The 18026-nt window shown below is 33.1% G+C and overlaps 1 protein-coding gene across 1 annotated transcript; it reads left to right on the top strand.

Annotated features, from left to right (window-relative positions):
- Window positions 1-458: 458 nt before the first annotated feature.
- On the top strand, window positions 459-16831 carry LOC132549815 (suppressor APC domain-containing protein 2-like). The gene is made up of 6 exons (XM_060213788.1): window positions 459-1374; window positions 11166-11320; window positions 12072-12215; window positions 12581-12682; window positions 15150-15254; window positions 16473-16831. The coding sequence occupies exons 1-6, from the start codon at window positions 492-494 to the stop codon at window positions 16596-16598; spliced, it is 1515 nt and encodes a 504-aa protein (XP_060069771.1). The 5' UTR covers window positions 459-491; the 3' UTR covers window positions 16599-16831.
- Window positions 16832-18026: the final 1195 nt, after the last annotated feature.

Below are 18026 nucleotides of genomic sequence, written 5' to 3'. Positions count from 1 at the left end.
TAGATTCACTATAATGGGATCATTACTATGGCTATAATTTCAAAGACAATTATATTATTATCAATCATAAAGTATGCATTTAATTGTATATGCAATTAACTTTGTAAACATGAAAACATCGATAATGTTATGATTGTATCTGTTTGAGAGTAGTAGGATATATATATTTTTCACACTAGCAAATGATGTAAATTGGATAAAACAAAATATGTTCTATCAATATATTCCATAACTTTTTCTATCAAGATTTCCCTGTAAGAATCATAAATTAATTTAATGGAATACTAAAATAGTAATAAATACACAGGTTTTTTTTATCTTTCCAACAATATCTTAATTTCGGTTCCATCAAGTCAGTTTGTAAATTGTACCGACCTCAGAGGCACATATCCAATCAAAACAAAAGTAGACCTACTAGACGCTGTCAGTCAGTCGGTGCGAGAGATGTGTCGATGTCAGGTAGTTGGAGTAAGAAACATCCGAAAGTCGATATGACAAGTGTAACAGCATGGAATAGCATTGAAGGGTTACCGAAACAATTTGTGAAATCACTTCGTGTCCTTTTCGACATTTTGGACGAACAGCGGTGTGGTTATGTCAGATTTGTCGACATCGAAAGCAGATGGCACGAGGAAGGGGTGCAGGGGCTACCAAGCGGGGTTATCGAAGCTTTACGAAAAGTAACTCCTCAAAACGGTTACCTTAGTTTTGACAGATTCGTCGCCGGTTTGAAACTTGCCATGTTAACAAGTAGAGACTCCAGAACAATTGATCACCATCAAAAGCCTGAACATCGTACGCATAATAACCACGTAAAGTTTGATCCCAGAAGACAAGGCGATAACAGTGATGGTAAGCACATACAAGAAAAGGAAAATAGATCCGAAAATGTTATCAGGAGAACAAGCCAGACACGAAGTGATGTTCCTCAGCCTCCAAAGAGATCTAGTCATAGTGCTTTACACCAAAATAGATACCACACAATCAATACTGCAGCTGTGAAACCAAATAATGTACTGAATGCATTACATGATCGAAGCAATATTAGAAAAGATATTATGGATCATCAAGAAAAATACCATCCAAGAGAAAAGGTTTCATCACATAATTCTCATCATGATGTTCCAGTTTCACCAATTTCTAAATCTTCCGACTCTGTAAAAGATAATCAAAATACAAATGGAGCAAACCCACCTCAAGTTCCTCCAAGGGACAAAAGTAATAAGCGTATTATAAGTGAATTGAAGAATTGGCAGCGGAGAGTAAATGAACCTGGACCCGTACCAGTTACAAAAAAAGAACATTTCCATCAAGCAAATTGTGATTTACACCTGTTGCCTCAAAATAATCAAGCATCGGCCTCAGGAAATTACGGTAAGGAACTACAAAACATAAGTTGATGTATTTGAATAAATAAACAAGAGTGTAATTAATATTATACAGTGCAGCTTCCCTAAGCCGATCCTTCTCAAATCCGATCACCTCTTGAAACCAAAGGTTGTGGTCATGTATGGAGTAACATCCTCTTTATTGTAGTAAAAAAAACCTTCCCAAGACCGATTCCTCTCAATTCTGAGTACCAAACCAAATTTGTGTCCCAAGTAATTGAAATATACTGAAAATTACTTCTGAAAACAGGCCTTACACAAATGATCAGGACCCAAGTTCCGACCTGCTTACCATGAAATCAACAGCTGTGGTGACAATTGTAAGCTTTACCCCCAATATGTACACCTACCATGGGTAGACTTCATCCCAGGTTTGGAGGATTATAATAATTGTAATGCATGTTATCTCTATTAAAAAATTGAAGCCATATCAAACAAATTCATTGTTTCACCGATGTGAGAATTGGTTACAGGAAAAGTGAATTAAGTACTGATGCAATTTTGCATCTTAATCTTAATGGGTAATAAACTGATTTCTTTTTGACCAAAGCCACATAGAGTATACAGGTATTTATGTTTTTTCTACTTTCCCAAAATATTTTTATTCTTTAATTCTAAAGCTTTTTCTGATTGTTCTTTAAATGGAATGGTTAATGTAACATACAGAACAGAATCATTTTAATTATATCAGGATGTGGACTGGTCAGCATGCTTCATTTCTACAAACCGAACCCTTCTTAAACCGACCAAATATTCATGTCCCATGCATAGTAGGTTCAAAGGAGTTCCATTGTACAAATGGTATTAATTATACAACCATGACAATATGTTTCTGTTTAAGTTATATGTACTTGGAGACATTAGTAGTACATAACTGTTTAAAAGGTATACTGTGTCCTATTTTTATATGTACATTTTTTCATGACTGCATGCCTCCAAAGTTATGGCAGCTGCATCCTCATTGTTGTTGTACAGGATATGATGTACTGTTCACAAGCATGATATCAACTGCTTTACAGTCTTGGTTTCAATATTTAAAAAAAAAAAAACTGAAACTGTTATATCAGTGTGTTAATTTACAATGTCAGTGAAGTTTATGTCGTCAACACTATTTTCCAAAATGTTTTTTGCCAGATTCAAAATAATAGTAGCTTCTTGATGTCAAATATGATCTCATACAAAGTATATAAAATCCAGAATAAATGATAAATATATTAGATATCCCATACCTGTCAGCTGATATAGTTATCTGTGACAGGTTCTGAAAACTAGATAAAAACATTTGATGTTTATCTGTTCCTAAATAATAACCTGTTGTTTTATTTGGATTAGATTGTACAGGTAATTGTCGCCACTGTCTAATCTGTATAGGTATTCAACCTAAGGCAATCTCACTCGGTTCCACTGATAGATTAACTTTTTAAACCCACAGGGCATAGTTGTTACAATGACTTTATGCCATTAAGCTTGTAATTCTTTATAAAGGAATTAATTATAACAAAAAGAAAGAAAAACTTCAGGAGAAATCAGTTTTTGCTAGATCAAACATTCTTGATTTTATTTCTTTGCTTTCAAAGGAAGGACCTGACACCATGACTTGTTATAAAATTTAATGTGTTTATAGTTATTAATAAATCTGTGGTTAATGTATATTAAATTATCTATGATTTGGTTGATATCTAGTTATACCTAGACCTAAAAGATAAAGTTTTCTATTCTACATCCTGTGTTAACAGTCTTGCCCTATATAATTTTCAAATCAAACTTTTGAACTGTTCGTTAAAGATGAGGTCATCATGTGAACAGTGAGTTGGATAACAGATAAGAGTTTTCAAACACTTGATAAAATTTTGAATGTTTAACGTTTGCAGAAAGGTATTTCCTTCTACATTCTTGCCCTATATAGATTCAAAATGTTAAATTAAGAAAGAGGAGAAACCACTATTACTATACATAGATAAGGGCAATAAAATTGGACAGCACCTGAAATGTTTTATATGGTAATGTACTACTGGTATGGACCATGAAGATCTCAAGTGTCGTCTACACAACATCTGATTATTGTCGACTACTAGACCATATCATCTAACTGTCAAGGTACACACAGGTAAATAGTTTACCTGGCCAGATAACACTGCCTCTTAGGTGTGCCTATTATAACTGTTCCTAAATTACCCACTGGACACTTGATACCCTCCCAAGTGATGGTTAATGCCTTTGATCCATCTGTGTCATTTCAGAGCATTGTATTCTTCACTTTTATGAAATTTCATCAGTTTTATGATAGTCATAGTACTTCATAACCAGTTATTGTGGAATAAAATTGAAGTTGTTACTTTCAATTGTAAAGCGTGACTAAGAAATTAGTGAAATTTTCTGCAGGAAGGAACATTGATAGGATCTCTTGATCTATGGTTGAATGCATGTGTACTATGATGAGAGGTAGATAGAACATAATGGTAGAGGATATCAAGAAAAAATGATTCATGAAAGAGTCCCCAGAAATCCATATTGTTATCTGATTTATATGATGAGAATGTAAAATGTGATAAGTATATTCTTAAAACCTAATTTTTCAACATTTAACCTTCAGGCAAGTAACAATTTATCATGCTTCAAAAGTAAAGAAAATGGAAGATCATTCAGTGACTTCAGATTCAATGTGATATGTACCAAACTTTAAAGAATGTATGTACAAAGTATTTGGTCATTTCCCAATGGAATGGGATAGCATGCTCTCATTATGAAATGACTGTGGGCAAAATTTAACCTATTAGGGCCAGAAAGACCTGCTATATCATATTTTGTCCATGGTTTTTCCAAGCAAAAAACCCTTTTTGTAAAATGCACTTTCATGTATATCCAAAACAACACCTTTTTTTGTAAAGTTCAAAAGTTTCCACCAATGTAATTCACCTCAAGTTCGCCTTAAATGATCTTTAGATGGTCCTAGCCAAGTGTTGTCATGTATGTTTGAAATCTGATATGGCTGCCATAGCACATCCTGAAAAAAAATACTAAATTATGTTTTCCACATCCACTAGTGCCATTGAGCAGAAATTTTGTGGTAATATTGTGAAACTGCAAAGAAAAACTCAAAAAGGGGGATATCAAATGGGGTGTTTTGCCATGCAATAGCTTTGCTTAATATGAATAGATTTCAATCAGAATTGGTTTGCATGTATATTTTGCTATCTTTCAGTCTGAGATTTACAGATGACATCATTCATTGACTTTAAAAGCACAATTAAATAGGTACTTCATTTCTGGTTGATCTATTGTTCTTTTTATTCTTTGCGAAACACTTTTTGCGGGAGATAATAATTTGGGCTCTGTCCGTCCGAGGGATTTTCGGGGCTATAACTTCAAAACTGTTCAATTCAACTTCACAAAACTTGCTGTATATATTAAGTTAGTGCCCTAGTTGTGTCTTTTGCTATATATCATTTTTTGTATTTTTGTGTTACCATGGAAATGCCAAAAAAACACAAACTTAGTGTTAAGTTTCCTTTCCAGACTGCAACTTCAAAACTATTCCACTCAACTCAACAAAACCTTCTGTATATATATGGTTAGTGCCCTAGATGCGTTTCATTTTTATTGAGGACATTTTAATGTTTTTTCTGTTACCTTAAAAAATTTTTTATTTCTGGTGACTTCTTGTATTACTTTAGATCTTAAAGACTTATGCATGAATTTGTTCATGGACAATACCAAGCTCTATTCGAATATCAAAGGTCAAACACAGGACCTATGTCAAGATATATATATTTATATTATAGATATAAAATGTTGAAGTTGAGATGTTAGGAAATTTGATTGATAATTGACAAAAAAGACATATATTTTGCACTAACACCTTCGCTGTATTTTATCTTCAGGTGATAATAGCGGTACATAATTGAGTGACATCACAGATTGTTTTATTTTGGTATTGGTGAATATTATATCATATTTCGGTTTTACACCAACAACTAAATGCAGGGATAATGCCACAGTTTGCAGCTCCTTGTTTGCAATAACTTCTCTGAATGGTAAAAAAGTTTCAAGGAAATCCTGTTGAAATCCTTATAATGAAGCTCAGTGAATTGAATCAAAAGTCAAGGTTTAGTCATAATTGATTAAACCTGAAGGTTGATATCTTGATGTAATTCATACATGTTTACAGGTATTTTATGAAATACAGGTGTATTTTTCTGTGAGCTTATTCCAGGAAAATCCAGTAATGAAAAGTCTCCAGTAAAAGAAAATTCTTCAACCAATCAAGAAAAAAATATTAGATTAAAAAAGCCTTACAGAACAAGATTTAAAGATCTTATTCACCTTTTTTTGTTAGGAAGGTTTTGTCAAGTTGTGAATCAGGGTTGAAGGGTGAAAGCTAGACCTTTTACATTTATTGGCTGGTTATTGTACAAATAAGTGGTAGATGAGGTACCATAATCCATTTATAGTGTGTATAAGTTAGAGGCCGGGAAATACCAACCTTGCTGTTATGTAAGTGTAAAACCAGTCTGGTCAGTTTTGAAAGGATCCCAGTATGTTATTACCTATGTCAGGGTAAGGTAAATAAAGGGCTTGATTAGTGTCACTCTCAGATTGTCACCTCTGAAATCACCCTGATATGCTGTGTCAATGTCTTAACTCCGTGCCAAACATGTATCACACAGAGTGTCCTTTCTGATTTCCTTTCTTATAGCCACCATTTGGACAGAACTCTAAATATGATCACATAGGTATATGATATCAGGAAAGCAGATATGTGATATATAGCATCAGGTAATAATAACACATTTATAATACTAGAAGTTCTTTTTGGTACTGAACTTGGCCAGTACTGTAATTAGGTATACCCGCTCGGTATATACAATATCAGATCTAGGTTGTACCTAGTCATCTCTGGCCTGTTTTTACCAGAAATACTTATCAGGTAATCTATAATCAGGGTTGGAGTTTTTTAAAAAGCTCTTGTTTATCAAACTAGTGGTACTATTATCCTGTATTAGACTGGTTTAAGTATCTTAGCAATAAGAATTCAGTAACGGTATTCCAGAAAACTGATATGTTTATGTTTTACACGATCTCCATGCTATGTTTGGCCTATGAAATGATGCTGGAACATGTATGTTGGCATTGAAAGCCATGTAGGGTTGCTTTTTGTTGGGAAATTAATGAAGTCTTTGATCACACTCTAATACTAAATATTTGATTTATTGAGATACCAATCAAAGCAAGTACTGTAAATCATCTGACAGGGTTTAGATATGATTTCAGCAGATTTTAAAAAGTTGTTAAAAAAATATAATTATATAATGAAAATAAATCATTCTTATTAGATGATGTCATGTAATGTATCTATGATGAAATAATTTATATGAATTCATGATCATATTTGGTTGAAAGGTAAAAATGTTGCAAACAAAAATGAAAATGCATCTTAAAAAGTCTATTGCAAAATTTATCAGTAAACAAACCATTATCATATACCTTATTCTTTGTAAGTTATGATAGGGCCGCATTTTCTGTTTGTCATCAAGAGATGGTTTATTTTTATATTCATGCTTCTTAATGTATCTAAAAATCTCTACATCAGTGTAGGTAGTTAATAAAGCTGACAAGCAAGGACATCTTACACCTAATAGTAAAATTTCACCGACTTATATCTTGATTTGTTCAAGAGAATACAAATCTACACTTCACCTGAACTCCAAGTTTTAAGCTGGAATATTTTGGCACATGTTCTATCAATTTGTTTTCTGTCTGCTACATGCATTTGCCTTCTGACAAGATCTGCAACCTTAGAGAATTTTATACCAATGTCGTTATTAAAGTGATTTGCGACTTTAATGATCTTGCCGATCAATCTGCAAAAGAAAAGAAAATCTTCACTTAAAGCTACACGAACAGTTAATTTGATATGCAATGATTGCACTGAGAGCTCGTAATTGTCTGATAAAATCTTGCACATTGCTTCAAATTGGGCATTAATGGTACAAACAGACGTGAATTAAATGTAACATAACCCTTTACTCGTAATTAGCCCAGGTGTAGAGCACTGTTAATAAGGACGTCTGTAGAGATAGTTCTCACCTCCTTAAATTATTTGATAAGTGTATTTATTCAATGATAAGCCCATACCTGGTAATAAGACCACTCATTAACATAGTTAAATGTAATCAGTGCTATTTCATTGTCCCACAATATGCCCACACCCTCTTGCTTAGTAAAAAGTCAGATGTTAGCAAGCTTGGCTTGCTGCAGGATTAATATGTTATGTTCAGTGTAGTGAAGTTGATGTAAGGATCAGCTAATGACATCTAAAAACAAACTTATCATTGAAATTAATTCAAACATCTTAAGGTATATGCCCTGCTAGTGTAAATTGTTGAAGGCTAATAAACATCAAATTTCAGTAGAAACTAAATCTAAGGGTTTAAAATGTTGAACATATTCTGGTATACAGGTATTGCCTCCAAAATGATTATTTGTTCAGTAAAATACCTATGAATGAATGTATCTTGGATTAGGAATGGATGCTATTATCTATGTTAATAGCGACATCATGGTAAAACAAGTTTTTTCACCTATTTTTTTATTGCATATTTATATATCATATGTGTCACCTTCTATGAACAATGGCAGTTGGTTTTCGCTGAAATATGCACATAAACAGGTTAATGCTGTTGCTGTCATTTCTGCCTGGCATCATGCGTTCATGCTTTCAAAATGAACCACCTCCTTTTCAAAACGTAATATTATCATTGTTAAATTAGTGGTCAAGCTGGACATTGGAAACTATGGATATCTGGATATCTGGATATCATAGAAATGTAAATGTATGAAAACACCTACATTCTGTAATGAAATTAATGTTTTTCCCTTTAACTACCTGTGAATTTGTTGGTTATTTATAGTTCTCTCAGTATTTAATATAGAATTTGCTTCTATTGAGAATCAAATCATGCGAATAATATGAAATTTACAATATAATTCTCAGTGTTTTTGTATTTAAAGTAAATATAAAAAGCACCCAAAATTACCAAAGAATATGAGCAGAAATTTCCATGTGTGAAATCTTAATTGATACTGAGAGATCATGATTTGTTAAAATGACATTCAAGTGCACTTCTTCAAAATTTAACAGTAAATCCTATTAGCTATACAGCTATACTTTTTTAAACACTTGCATTTTTAAGTTAGTTTTGTGATACTCATCAGATTTCGGTTAGGATTTATTTATGGCTGTTCACATGACTATGTTCATTTTTATAAACAACGGTAAATTTCAGTTCATATAGCTGACATCTTGAGAAACCATTAGTACAGTGTATTTCTTTTCACCTCAAAAGTGTATTCACAGCATCGGATTATGTTAGTTTCTGTTGGATTGGGAACTGAGCAAAAACATTGAACAGTTTTTCTACAGACATGTTTACACAGGGCAATTTGTTTAGGATTAAACACAATTGACGAGATACCACTTGAATAATTCTCAGTACACTAGCCAACCGATTCTCTAACAGTAGAGTGTTGTGTGACTGTAAAGAAATCTGGAAACATTATTCTGTCAATGATTAAAGATTCAAAGCTTTGTCAGTTTTAAATGGAGATCAATTTAACTTTTTAAATGATTCTGTATATTCACCAACATTTATTTTGAGACATTGATTCATTACTGTGTGTAAAGTTAGATTGACCTTGTGTTGCTCACAGTAGTTTCCTGTACTGTGTAAAACCTTCAGTCTAGACATTGAAGGAAAAGTGCTTACCTGGTAACACTGTTGAGTTTCCAGTGAAAAAAACTAAGAAGATTTGATCACATAGGATTTATCCTTGTGTTAGGAAAAAAATGAAATGAACCATGAGGGGAACATGAGGGACAAGAGAAGGAAAATGGATTTAAAGAACAAAGCTATGATGTGTGTGTGTTTTATTTGAGTTACTTTGTAAAACACATTCAGGACAGTCAAGTTTATTACAAATTTAAAAAAAAATTAATTCAAAAACATTTGTGTAAAACAGAATTTAGTTGTCCATATCTTCCTTCTCCTTTAGCTTGCCAACTTTTTATGTTTGATACAAATAAAGGACAAAATATTTGCATTTTCCTTTAAAGTTTCATAAAACATGAAGATTGATACACAAAGAGTACAAGGACTATATTTTTTTTTTAAATATCAAATGAAATGTGAATGATGGCAGATTTATGCTTACAGGTAGTGAAAGGGATTCAGATTTAAAGATTTGACTGGCTAGAACAATATAAATAACCCAAAGAGGGCTTATTTAAAGGTCCTTTAATAGTTCAGGGACCTGATCGATGGGATTTTACAAGGCTTTGTTGCATTGACATTTTGTGTTGACATTCATTTGATATCTAAAAACTGTAACCTACAAAACTAGAGGAGGGGTTGTAAAGATCAGACAAAATGTACCTGTTGTATTGGTGTGTATCTAAGCTGTTTATGGTTTAGTAGAAACATGGTAATTTTCGTCTTCCTTTCACTCATTTCTGCCAAGCAAATAAAGAGAGATTTATAAAATCATCTTTAATGAAAACAACAGGTATCCATGTATTTAAGAAGTTACTTTGCAATTATTTACTTTTTTGAAGTGAAATATTTTTTGCAGTGGAAATTTAAGTGATATTTTTCCTGAGTGAAAATAAGTCTTGGTATTTTCATTCATTTTTGACCAATCAGGCCCCACTTGTATAAAGCATCTCAACTTGAGATTTCCTCAAGTCGAGATTTTCCTCAGCTGATATCTCCTCAAAAACGGCTTGTATAAAATTTTCTCAAGGAACAGGAGGAAGTCATCAGCTAGGATGTCCTGAAATTCCTTGAGGAATTTTCATACAAGATATTTTCAAGGAGATATTAGCTGAGGAAAATCTCGACTTGAGGAAATCTCAAGTTGAGATGTTTTATACAAGTGGGGCCAGATCACACCATTTACAGTGAAAGTATTAGTCCTGTGCATTTTAAATTTATGGAATGACAACAGCAGAAAACTCCTGATTTAGGATAAGGTCAATCTGAATTTATCATTAGAACATTTATGTTTGGTGTTTACTTACCTTGAATTAAATTATTTGAAGAATTGGATCTTCGATTTAAAACTGTATTATCTGACAGAGTTATGATAAAAGAGCATGCTTATAGACAGAGTGACAAATTCTGACTGGCTTCAATGCACTGTGAATCATGATAATAAATAGAATATTTCTTGTTTGGGTGTGCACTCATGAAACATCAAAGTGTCAAACAAAGACAATTCTACGGGGAACAGAGATTGCACAGAAACATGCAAGAATCCATTATTTAAACTGAATGAAATGTGATAGATAGATCAATGATCTAAAACCGTATTATTGTAATATCATTTGGTTCTATAGGCTGTGATATGATTACTAGCTTTGACATGAGGATGTTTGCTTACTTAGAGAACAGACAAGTCACTTGTTTGATCCCAAGCATGGGCACGATATTTTATACTAATATACAATACAGATTCTTACAAGTCTTAAGTGTAAATTGTAGGACAGTGGGAAGTTCTTGGTCCTCAGCAACTTTATTGTAGGCAGAGTTGTGAAGGAGGTAGTAATGCAAAAGTTCATATTACAGGTCATATATATAGGTCCAGCAGCAGGCAATGTTTCTTCTGCTTAGTCGGAAGGTGTTTGTTCACTGACCTTAAAGTCACAGTTATAGTTTTATCTTTATTTATTCCATAACTTTAAAGGTACAAACATGTGAATTTTTTTTCCTCATTATACAGCTAATATCGAGCAGGCTGGCCGGGTGTCTCATGGCAGTGATTCAGATACTAAGACCAAAAGTTCCAGCTCCCTCCCACAGAAATCAGGGGCTACAGTGCGCAGACAGAACTCAGCACGACGACACACTTTGTCTAGTGGGGTAGATTACAGTATGGTATGTTGTTTTATTGAATGCTATTTTGCACCGTATAGTTATTTCACTTGTCTCTCAAATAGCAGTTTGTTAGAGGAATAAGCACAGCAGTAAGATCAGTTAAAATACAGTAACCTTGCCAACCTGACTTTTTGAAGTGGCAGTCATACTATGTAACAAGTTTGTTTTCCAATGCACCATTTCACCATTTGTGTTAAAACCAGAATATGTGATTTTAGCCATGTTATCTTTTTCACAATTGATAGTAAATTCTTATGATGTAAGTTGGCAAAATGGAAAATCCTTTTGATATGGCTGGTATGCATGCTTTATAACAGTATGGTATTGGTTACAGTTCAGTGAGAGTGTAGACCGGCAATTTAATGTTCTAGTATTCTAAAGCAGTTTTTTTGGTAATCATATATATGTTGACAAAATTATATGAATACAAAAGTTTTCTTATTGATTCACTAATGAATAGAAACTTTCCTTACCTTGAGGATGCTTTAAAACATCAGCACAAATCAATGAGATCTTTTGTTACACTTTCAAGGTATAAAATGATTATATTGATTCTTTCCACTAATGGTCTTCTGGTGTTAAACATGTTCCTATAGATGGTAAAAAGAATCTGGTTTTACTTCATAGATATTCTGTGTTGGTTCTGTATATAGTTGACTTAAGATATACCATGTATCTCTTATTATCCTAACACAAAGCTGTAGCTTGTTATGGATCTTCAGATAAAAAAAGTAATAAATTTTATCTTCAGATCAAGAGACTGAGACAGTTAGAAAAAGAGAAGGAGATGTTGATACAAGGACTAGAAGTAGTAGACCAAGCACGAGAGTGGTACCAAAAACAAGTTCAGATGATTGATGAGAAGCAGAAATATGTTGGCAAGGCCACATATAATGTAAGGCACTGCTTATAACTGGTGTTATGGTGTTCTATATAATCCTTCATTCTGTCTTAACAGGCAGGGATAAAAGATTTAAACTGTCAATTTTTTATACTATTAAATCCACATTAAAAATTTGTTTGAAAATTGTGTTTATTTCACTGACACCTCACATATTCTGCCCTTTAGTCTCATGATTTCCACTTTATATATCTAGAATGAAAATCAACTAGGCCATTTGCTCGATTTTGAAAATATGTGTCTTCATATAGGCATGAAAAACACTTGATTATCTGAAATTATCTAATATGTATTCTAGAAAAACAACCCAAACTAAAAAATTCAATGTATTATTGAAATTTGAACTTGTTTTAATGCAGGATAATAACTTGGAGGCAAATCAAGAGAGGATGAATTTCCAGCAGGCTCGTATTTCAGAGGTTAACCAACAGGTGAAAACTCTCATGGAGAGTTCAGAAAAGGTACAGCTTGTTGCTTCATCAAATCTGGACTTTTATGACATCTGTGTTTTCATAAAATTAGATTACAGCCTTTGAAAACTGCCATGTGTGATAATTTATTGGATCAGATGAGGAATATGGCAGCATACTTTATATGAGAATATTATCATTTTATCTTAGTGTGTCCAATAGATAAAACAAAACATGAATAAAACATGGATTTAAGAGTGACATCTTAACACATTAGTGTGTTGTGGGTTAGCTAGTCAACAAATCTTCCATAACAGTGTCATTTACTTATAATCAAATTTCTGGAAGTACGCACAAGTCTCTATTCTGACAATATCACTGATACATTGGGTAAGAATGAAATGTTATATTCAGGAAAATAACTTAACAGTATTGATGTTATCGTAGCATCAAACAATATGAAATGAAAACAAATTGACAAATTGATTTGTTGAATTGTAAGAAACTGTTTCATCTCCAAGCATGACAATATTTTATCTTCACTATGAGCTCTGAGCTTATGAATAAAGGATGATGTCACACCTGAACAGGAAAGTATCTAAGTTCACTGGAAGTATTCAAATGCTGATACCAATCAGTTATTCACAGCTGGAAAAATAAATACTGAAATCAATAATAGTTTCAAACAACTGTAACAGTTGGCTGAACATACACATGTCATTACTGCCATGCTTGTACCCAGAAATCAATACATCTGTACTGCCATATTAAAGTAGTGTGATTCTATTTTTTTCTGAGCTCAAGATGCAAGTTATCTATATATCCTTAGTTCTAGGCACTAGGTAATCTTTATATCTTAGTTCTATGTGCTAGGTTACCTTTATGTCTTAGTTCTAGGTGCTAAGTTATTTATATATACTTAGTTCTAGGTGCAAGGTTGTCTTTATATCTTCGTTCTAGGTGCTAGGTTATCTATAGACACTTAGTTCTAGGTGCTAGGTTGTCTTTATATCTTAGTTCTAGGTGCTAGGTTGTCTTTATATCTTAGTTCTAGGTGCTAGGTTGTCTTTATATCTTAGTTCTAGGTGCTAGGTTGTCTTTATATCTTAGTTCTAGGTGCTAGGTTATCTATATATACTTAGTTTTAGGTGCTAGGTTACCTTTATGTCTTAGTTCTAGGTGCTAGGTTGTCTTTATATCTTAGTTCTAGGTGCTAAGTTATTTATATATACTTAGTTCTAGGTGCTAGGTTGTCTTTATATCTTAGTTCTAGGTGCTAGGTTGTTTTAATATCTTAGTTCTAGGTGCTAGGTTATCTATATATACTTAGTTCTAGGTGCTAGGTTATCTATATATACTTAGTTCTAGGTGCTAGGTTATCTATATATACTTAGTTCTAGGTGCTAGGTTACCTTTATGTCTTAGTTCTAGGTGCTAGGTTATCTATATATACTTAGTTCTAGGTGCTAGGTTGTCTTTATATCTTAGTTCTAGGTGCTAGGTTATCTATATACACTTAGTTCTAGGTACTAGGTTGTTTTAATATCTTAGTTCTAGGTGCTAGGTTATCTATATATACTTAGTTCTAGGTGCTAGGTTATCTATATATACTTAGTTCTAGGTGCTAGGTTATCTATATATACTTAGTTCTAGGTGCTAGGTTATCTATATATACTTAGTTCTAGGTGCTAGGTTGTCTTTATATCTTAGTTCTAGGTGCTAGGTTATCTATATACACTTAGTTCTAGGTGCTAGGTTATCTATATATACGGTACTTAGTTCTAGGTTCTAGGTTGTCTGTATATCTTAGTTCTAGGTGCTAGGTTATCTATATATACTTAGTTCTAGGTGCTAGGTTATCTTTATATCTTAGTTCTAGATGCTAGGTTGTCTTTATATCTTAGTTCTAGATTATCCATATATACTTAGTTCTAGGTGCTAGGTTATCTATACATACTTAGTTCTAGATGCTAGGTTGTCTTTATATCTTAGTTCTAGGTGCTATGTTATTTATATATACTTAGTTCTATGTGCTAGGTTGTCTTTACAACTTAGTTCTATGTGCTAGGTTATCTGTATATCTTGGTTCTAGGTGTTTGGTTCTCTCTTTATCTGAGATAATGCTGTTTTTATTTTTTGTTTTTCTTCCTTATCCATTAAAAATTTGATATTTCAAATCCATGGCCTTCCAATCATCATCCCCCATACCACTACAGAACCAATGATGGACTTTTAAAAGAGGAAATGAAGTGACTGAAGCCAATGACACAAATTGCATTACTTTCTCATCATTGTATGAAGTCCTTGTTCTTTTATTAATGATTTCATAAAACAATCCTTCTAGCCAGCAAGCCAGCCAGAGTCTATTGTAGTTTTAGAAGAGATGGCAAGCATCCTATATCATTGTCCTGTAATAAGTTCTCCTGATTGGGAGTTAAAGGTAATGTGATTGGTCCCTAGACTGACTGCTTATGTTTATTGTTTATATGCCTCACACCTTTTTATTTGGTTTATTCAGGGTTTTCCACTGCACATGAACCTTGCTGTGCGTTCCACTAACAGCACCATGTACCCCGAGGAGACCATCAAGATGCTGAAGGACCAGAACAGACAGCTTACTCAGGTAAGATTGCCTGAGAGAATCTGTTGAGCCATGTTACATACTTAAATGTTGTGTTAGGTCAACACGTCCATGGGTTTCTTGTTGAAGTGAAAACATTAGATTGATAGAAGATTTAACCTCCTTGTCATGTAGATGGCAGATGTATGAAACCCAGTTTTAATGTAGCACAAGGCTTAAAGTAGTGCTAACCTTCAAAACGCGTTATCCAAAGATAATGATATCTACTCTACCTCATATAGAGGTAATTGATTATTTTTCTCCTTCACCTTCATATATTATTAGCCTGGTGTTATGGGAAACCACCTATGAACAGTGGGAAAAGCACTTGTCTAGATGTGAGAAATGAGAGCATAGAGTCTGATCATACAGAATAAGCATGCTTGCTCCATACTTTGTCATGTGATACAGGTACCTAGGAGATTAGACTATTCAGCTTAAACGTCTGTTAGTGTCTCATCAAACACAATTAGCAAGCATCATACTTTGTCATGTGATACAGGTACCTGTGAGGTTAGACTATTCATCTGAAACGTCTGTTAGGATCTCATCAAACACAATTAGCAAGCACTATACTTTGTCATGTGATACAGGTACCTGTGAGGTTAGACTATTCATCTGAAACGTCTGTTAGGATCTCATCAAACACAATTAGCAAGCACCATACTTTGTCATGTGATGCAGGTACCAGGGAGGTTAGACTATTCAGCTGAAACGTCGGTTAGGATCTCATCAAACACAATTAGCAAGCACCATACTTTGTCATGTGATACAGGTACCTGTGAGGTTAGACTATTCAGCTGAAACATCTGGTAGAGTCTCATCAAACACAATTAGCAAGCACCATACTTTGTCAGGTGATACAGGTACCTGTGAGGTTAGACTATTCAGCTGAAACATCTGGTAGAGTCTCATCAAACACAATTAGCAAGCACCATACTTTGTCATGTGATACAGGTACCTAGGAGGTTAAACTATTCAGCTTAAACGTCTGGTAGAGTTTCAACATACAGAATGTAATAAGCGTCATACTTTGTCATGTTACACAGTTAGCCAAGAAGTTAGACTTTTTTCAGCTTAAAACATCTGGTAGAGAAGTCCATTTAATTAGGAAAAAGAAATTGCTTAGTGTTAGAAAGATTATTTAAAGGGGTTAAATTATTGTATTACATGTACTGTGAAATTGTTGTAATGAAATGGGTTTACCTTGTTTATCATCAGGAAGTAGGACAAAAGGGAGAGACAATATCAAAGCTGGAGAAAGAGAAGGCAACTCTAGTCCGTGACCTGTTTGAGGCAAGGTCCCAAAACAAACCAACCAATTATGATGACACAACTTTCATGTGAAAATATCAGCCAGTATTGATGACAAAACTATAAAGCACCATCCCATTATGATGACACAATATTCCTGCAAAAACAGACCAGTTGATGATGTTGATGACGACGACGAAGACGAAGACGTCGTCATCTACATATCAACATTTGAAAAGTGCTACAAGAATTGTTTCAATGAATTCAAAGAGAAGCTTGAGAAACTAATTGCAGCATTAATTTCATACATGTTAATTTCCAATAAAAATCACTTTCTTACAGAAGTTAAAAGTATTATAAATTTTAATCATTTCTTTAAATACAGTTGATTTTGTGCCCATAATTTCAGAACAACACTAGCAAAAGTTGTGAAGGAAACAGTTTTAAAGTATGTAGTATTTTTTAATTATAATAATAATTCATGGATGTTTGTATTATCCAAACTTTTTTATCATATGTGTATGGATGTTGTCTATGTTTGACGAATGAGGAAAAAATTTTGGTGTTTTTTTTAATAAATTATGCGAGATATCTTTTATGCAAAAGAATGTGATGAATGTTAAAGCAAATTTAACTTACAGGTTATACCTAGAGACACTGTGGTTCATTATTTTGAAGCGTCTCCAGATTTAAGTTTTTGTGCTTATGGTTAAAAACAAGAAAAAAAACTAGGGTTGACTGTATGTTGCTAATGACTCTAGAAATTTGTTAAAAACAGGTTTGTTGAGATGGTTATAAAGCAATTTGATTGGATTTTACATTGTATTCATGGACTAGACCAAGATCCGTTTAGAAAGGGATTAAAACATATCAAATGTCAAGAGCATAGTCTCATTTATCATACATTTGTTTGGCAATATCTGATTTCTCTTGTAAAAAAATTTGGAAAAATGCTTTAAATGAAAAACAATGAAAAATTTACAGGAGTCCATTTTCTATAAAGGAACAGGTTTCCTCTGTTATTCATGAAGTTTTCATTATTCTGTTGAAATTATTGTGTAAAAAAATAAGCAATACTTTTTGTGTTCCGAGTGATGTGACATAAAGTGTTAGCATGGTATTAATACCTGTAATTTTATACATCAGGTATTTTCTAAAGAGATTGATACCCTTTTTACAATTTTTTATTTTGGTAGATGTATTAATTTGTAAATAACATGTTTATAGATAAAGATGTACAGAATAGAATTGTGATTTTATATTTTATATACATATCAGATGTTTTATTATTTTGTAAGAAATGTAGTCGCCTGTGTATTCATTGTTTAAAGTATGAAACCTTTAGCAATATTTGTACATCTAATTCCTGTGTATATTTGTCGTAAAATTATTATTTGTCCATGTGTTCAAAATACAAACCTGTAATGTCATAAAAATTTCCATCAGTCATAACGGAGTTATCTCCCTTCGTCTAGGGTTTAAGAACTGCTTTCACAAGTGTTTTCATGAATTGATATCTTC

Source organism: Ylistrum balloti, unplaced genomic scaffold (genome assembly GCF_031769215.1).
Source record: "Ylistrum balloti isolate Yb309-2 unplaced genomic scaffold, AGI_CSIRO_Ybal_v1 Utg370078, whole genome shotgun sequence".
Classification (NCBI taxonomy): Eukaryota; Metazoa; Mollusca; class Bivalvia; order Pectinida; family Pectinidae; genus Ylistrum; species Ylistrum balloti.
Note: the sequence above shows the minus strand (reverse complement) of the source record. Positions and strands in the feature narration are given on the sequence as shown.

What these genes read in the sequence shown, in the direction of transcription:
- LOC132549815 (XM_060213788.1), top strand. Translation starts at nt 492, where the DNA reads ATGACAAGTGTAACAGCATGGAATAGCATTGAAGGGTTACCGAAACAA. An exon ending in TCATGGAGAGTTCAGAAAAG is followed by an intron (nt 12,683 to 15,149) that starts GTACAGCTTGTT and finishes TGGTTTATTCAG; the next exon opens with GGTTTTCCACTGCACATGAA. An exon ending in AGAACAGACAGCTTACTCAG is followed by an intron (nt 15,255 to 16,472) that starts GTAAGATTGCCT and finishes GTTTATCATCAG; the next exon opens with GAAGTAGGACAAAAGGGAGA.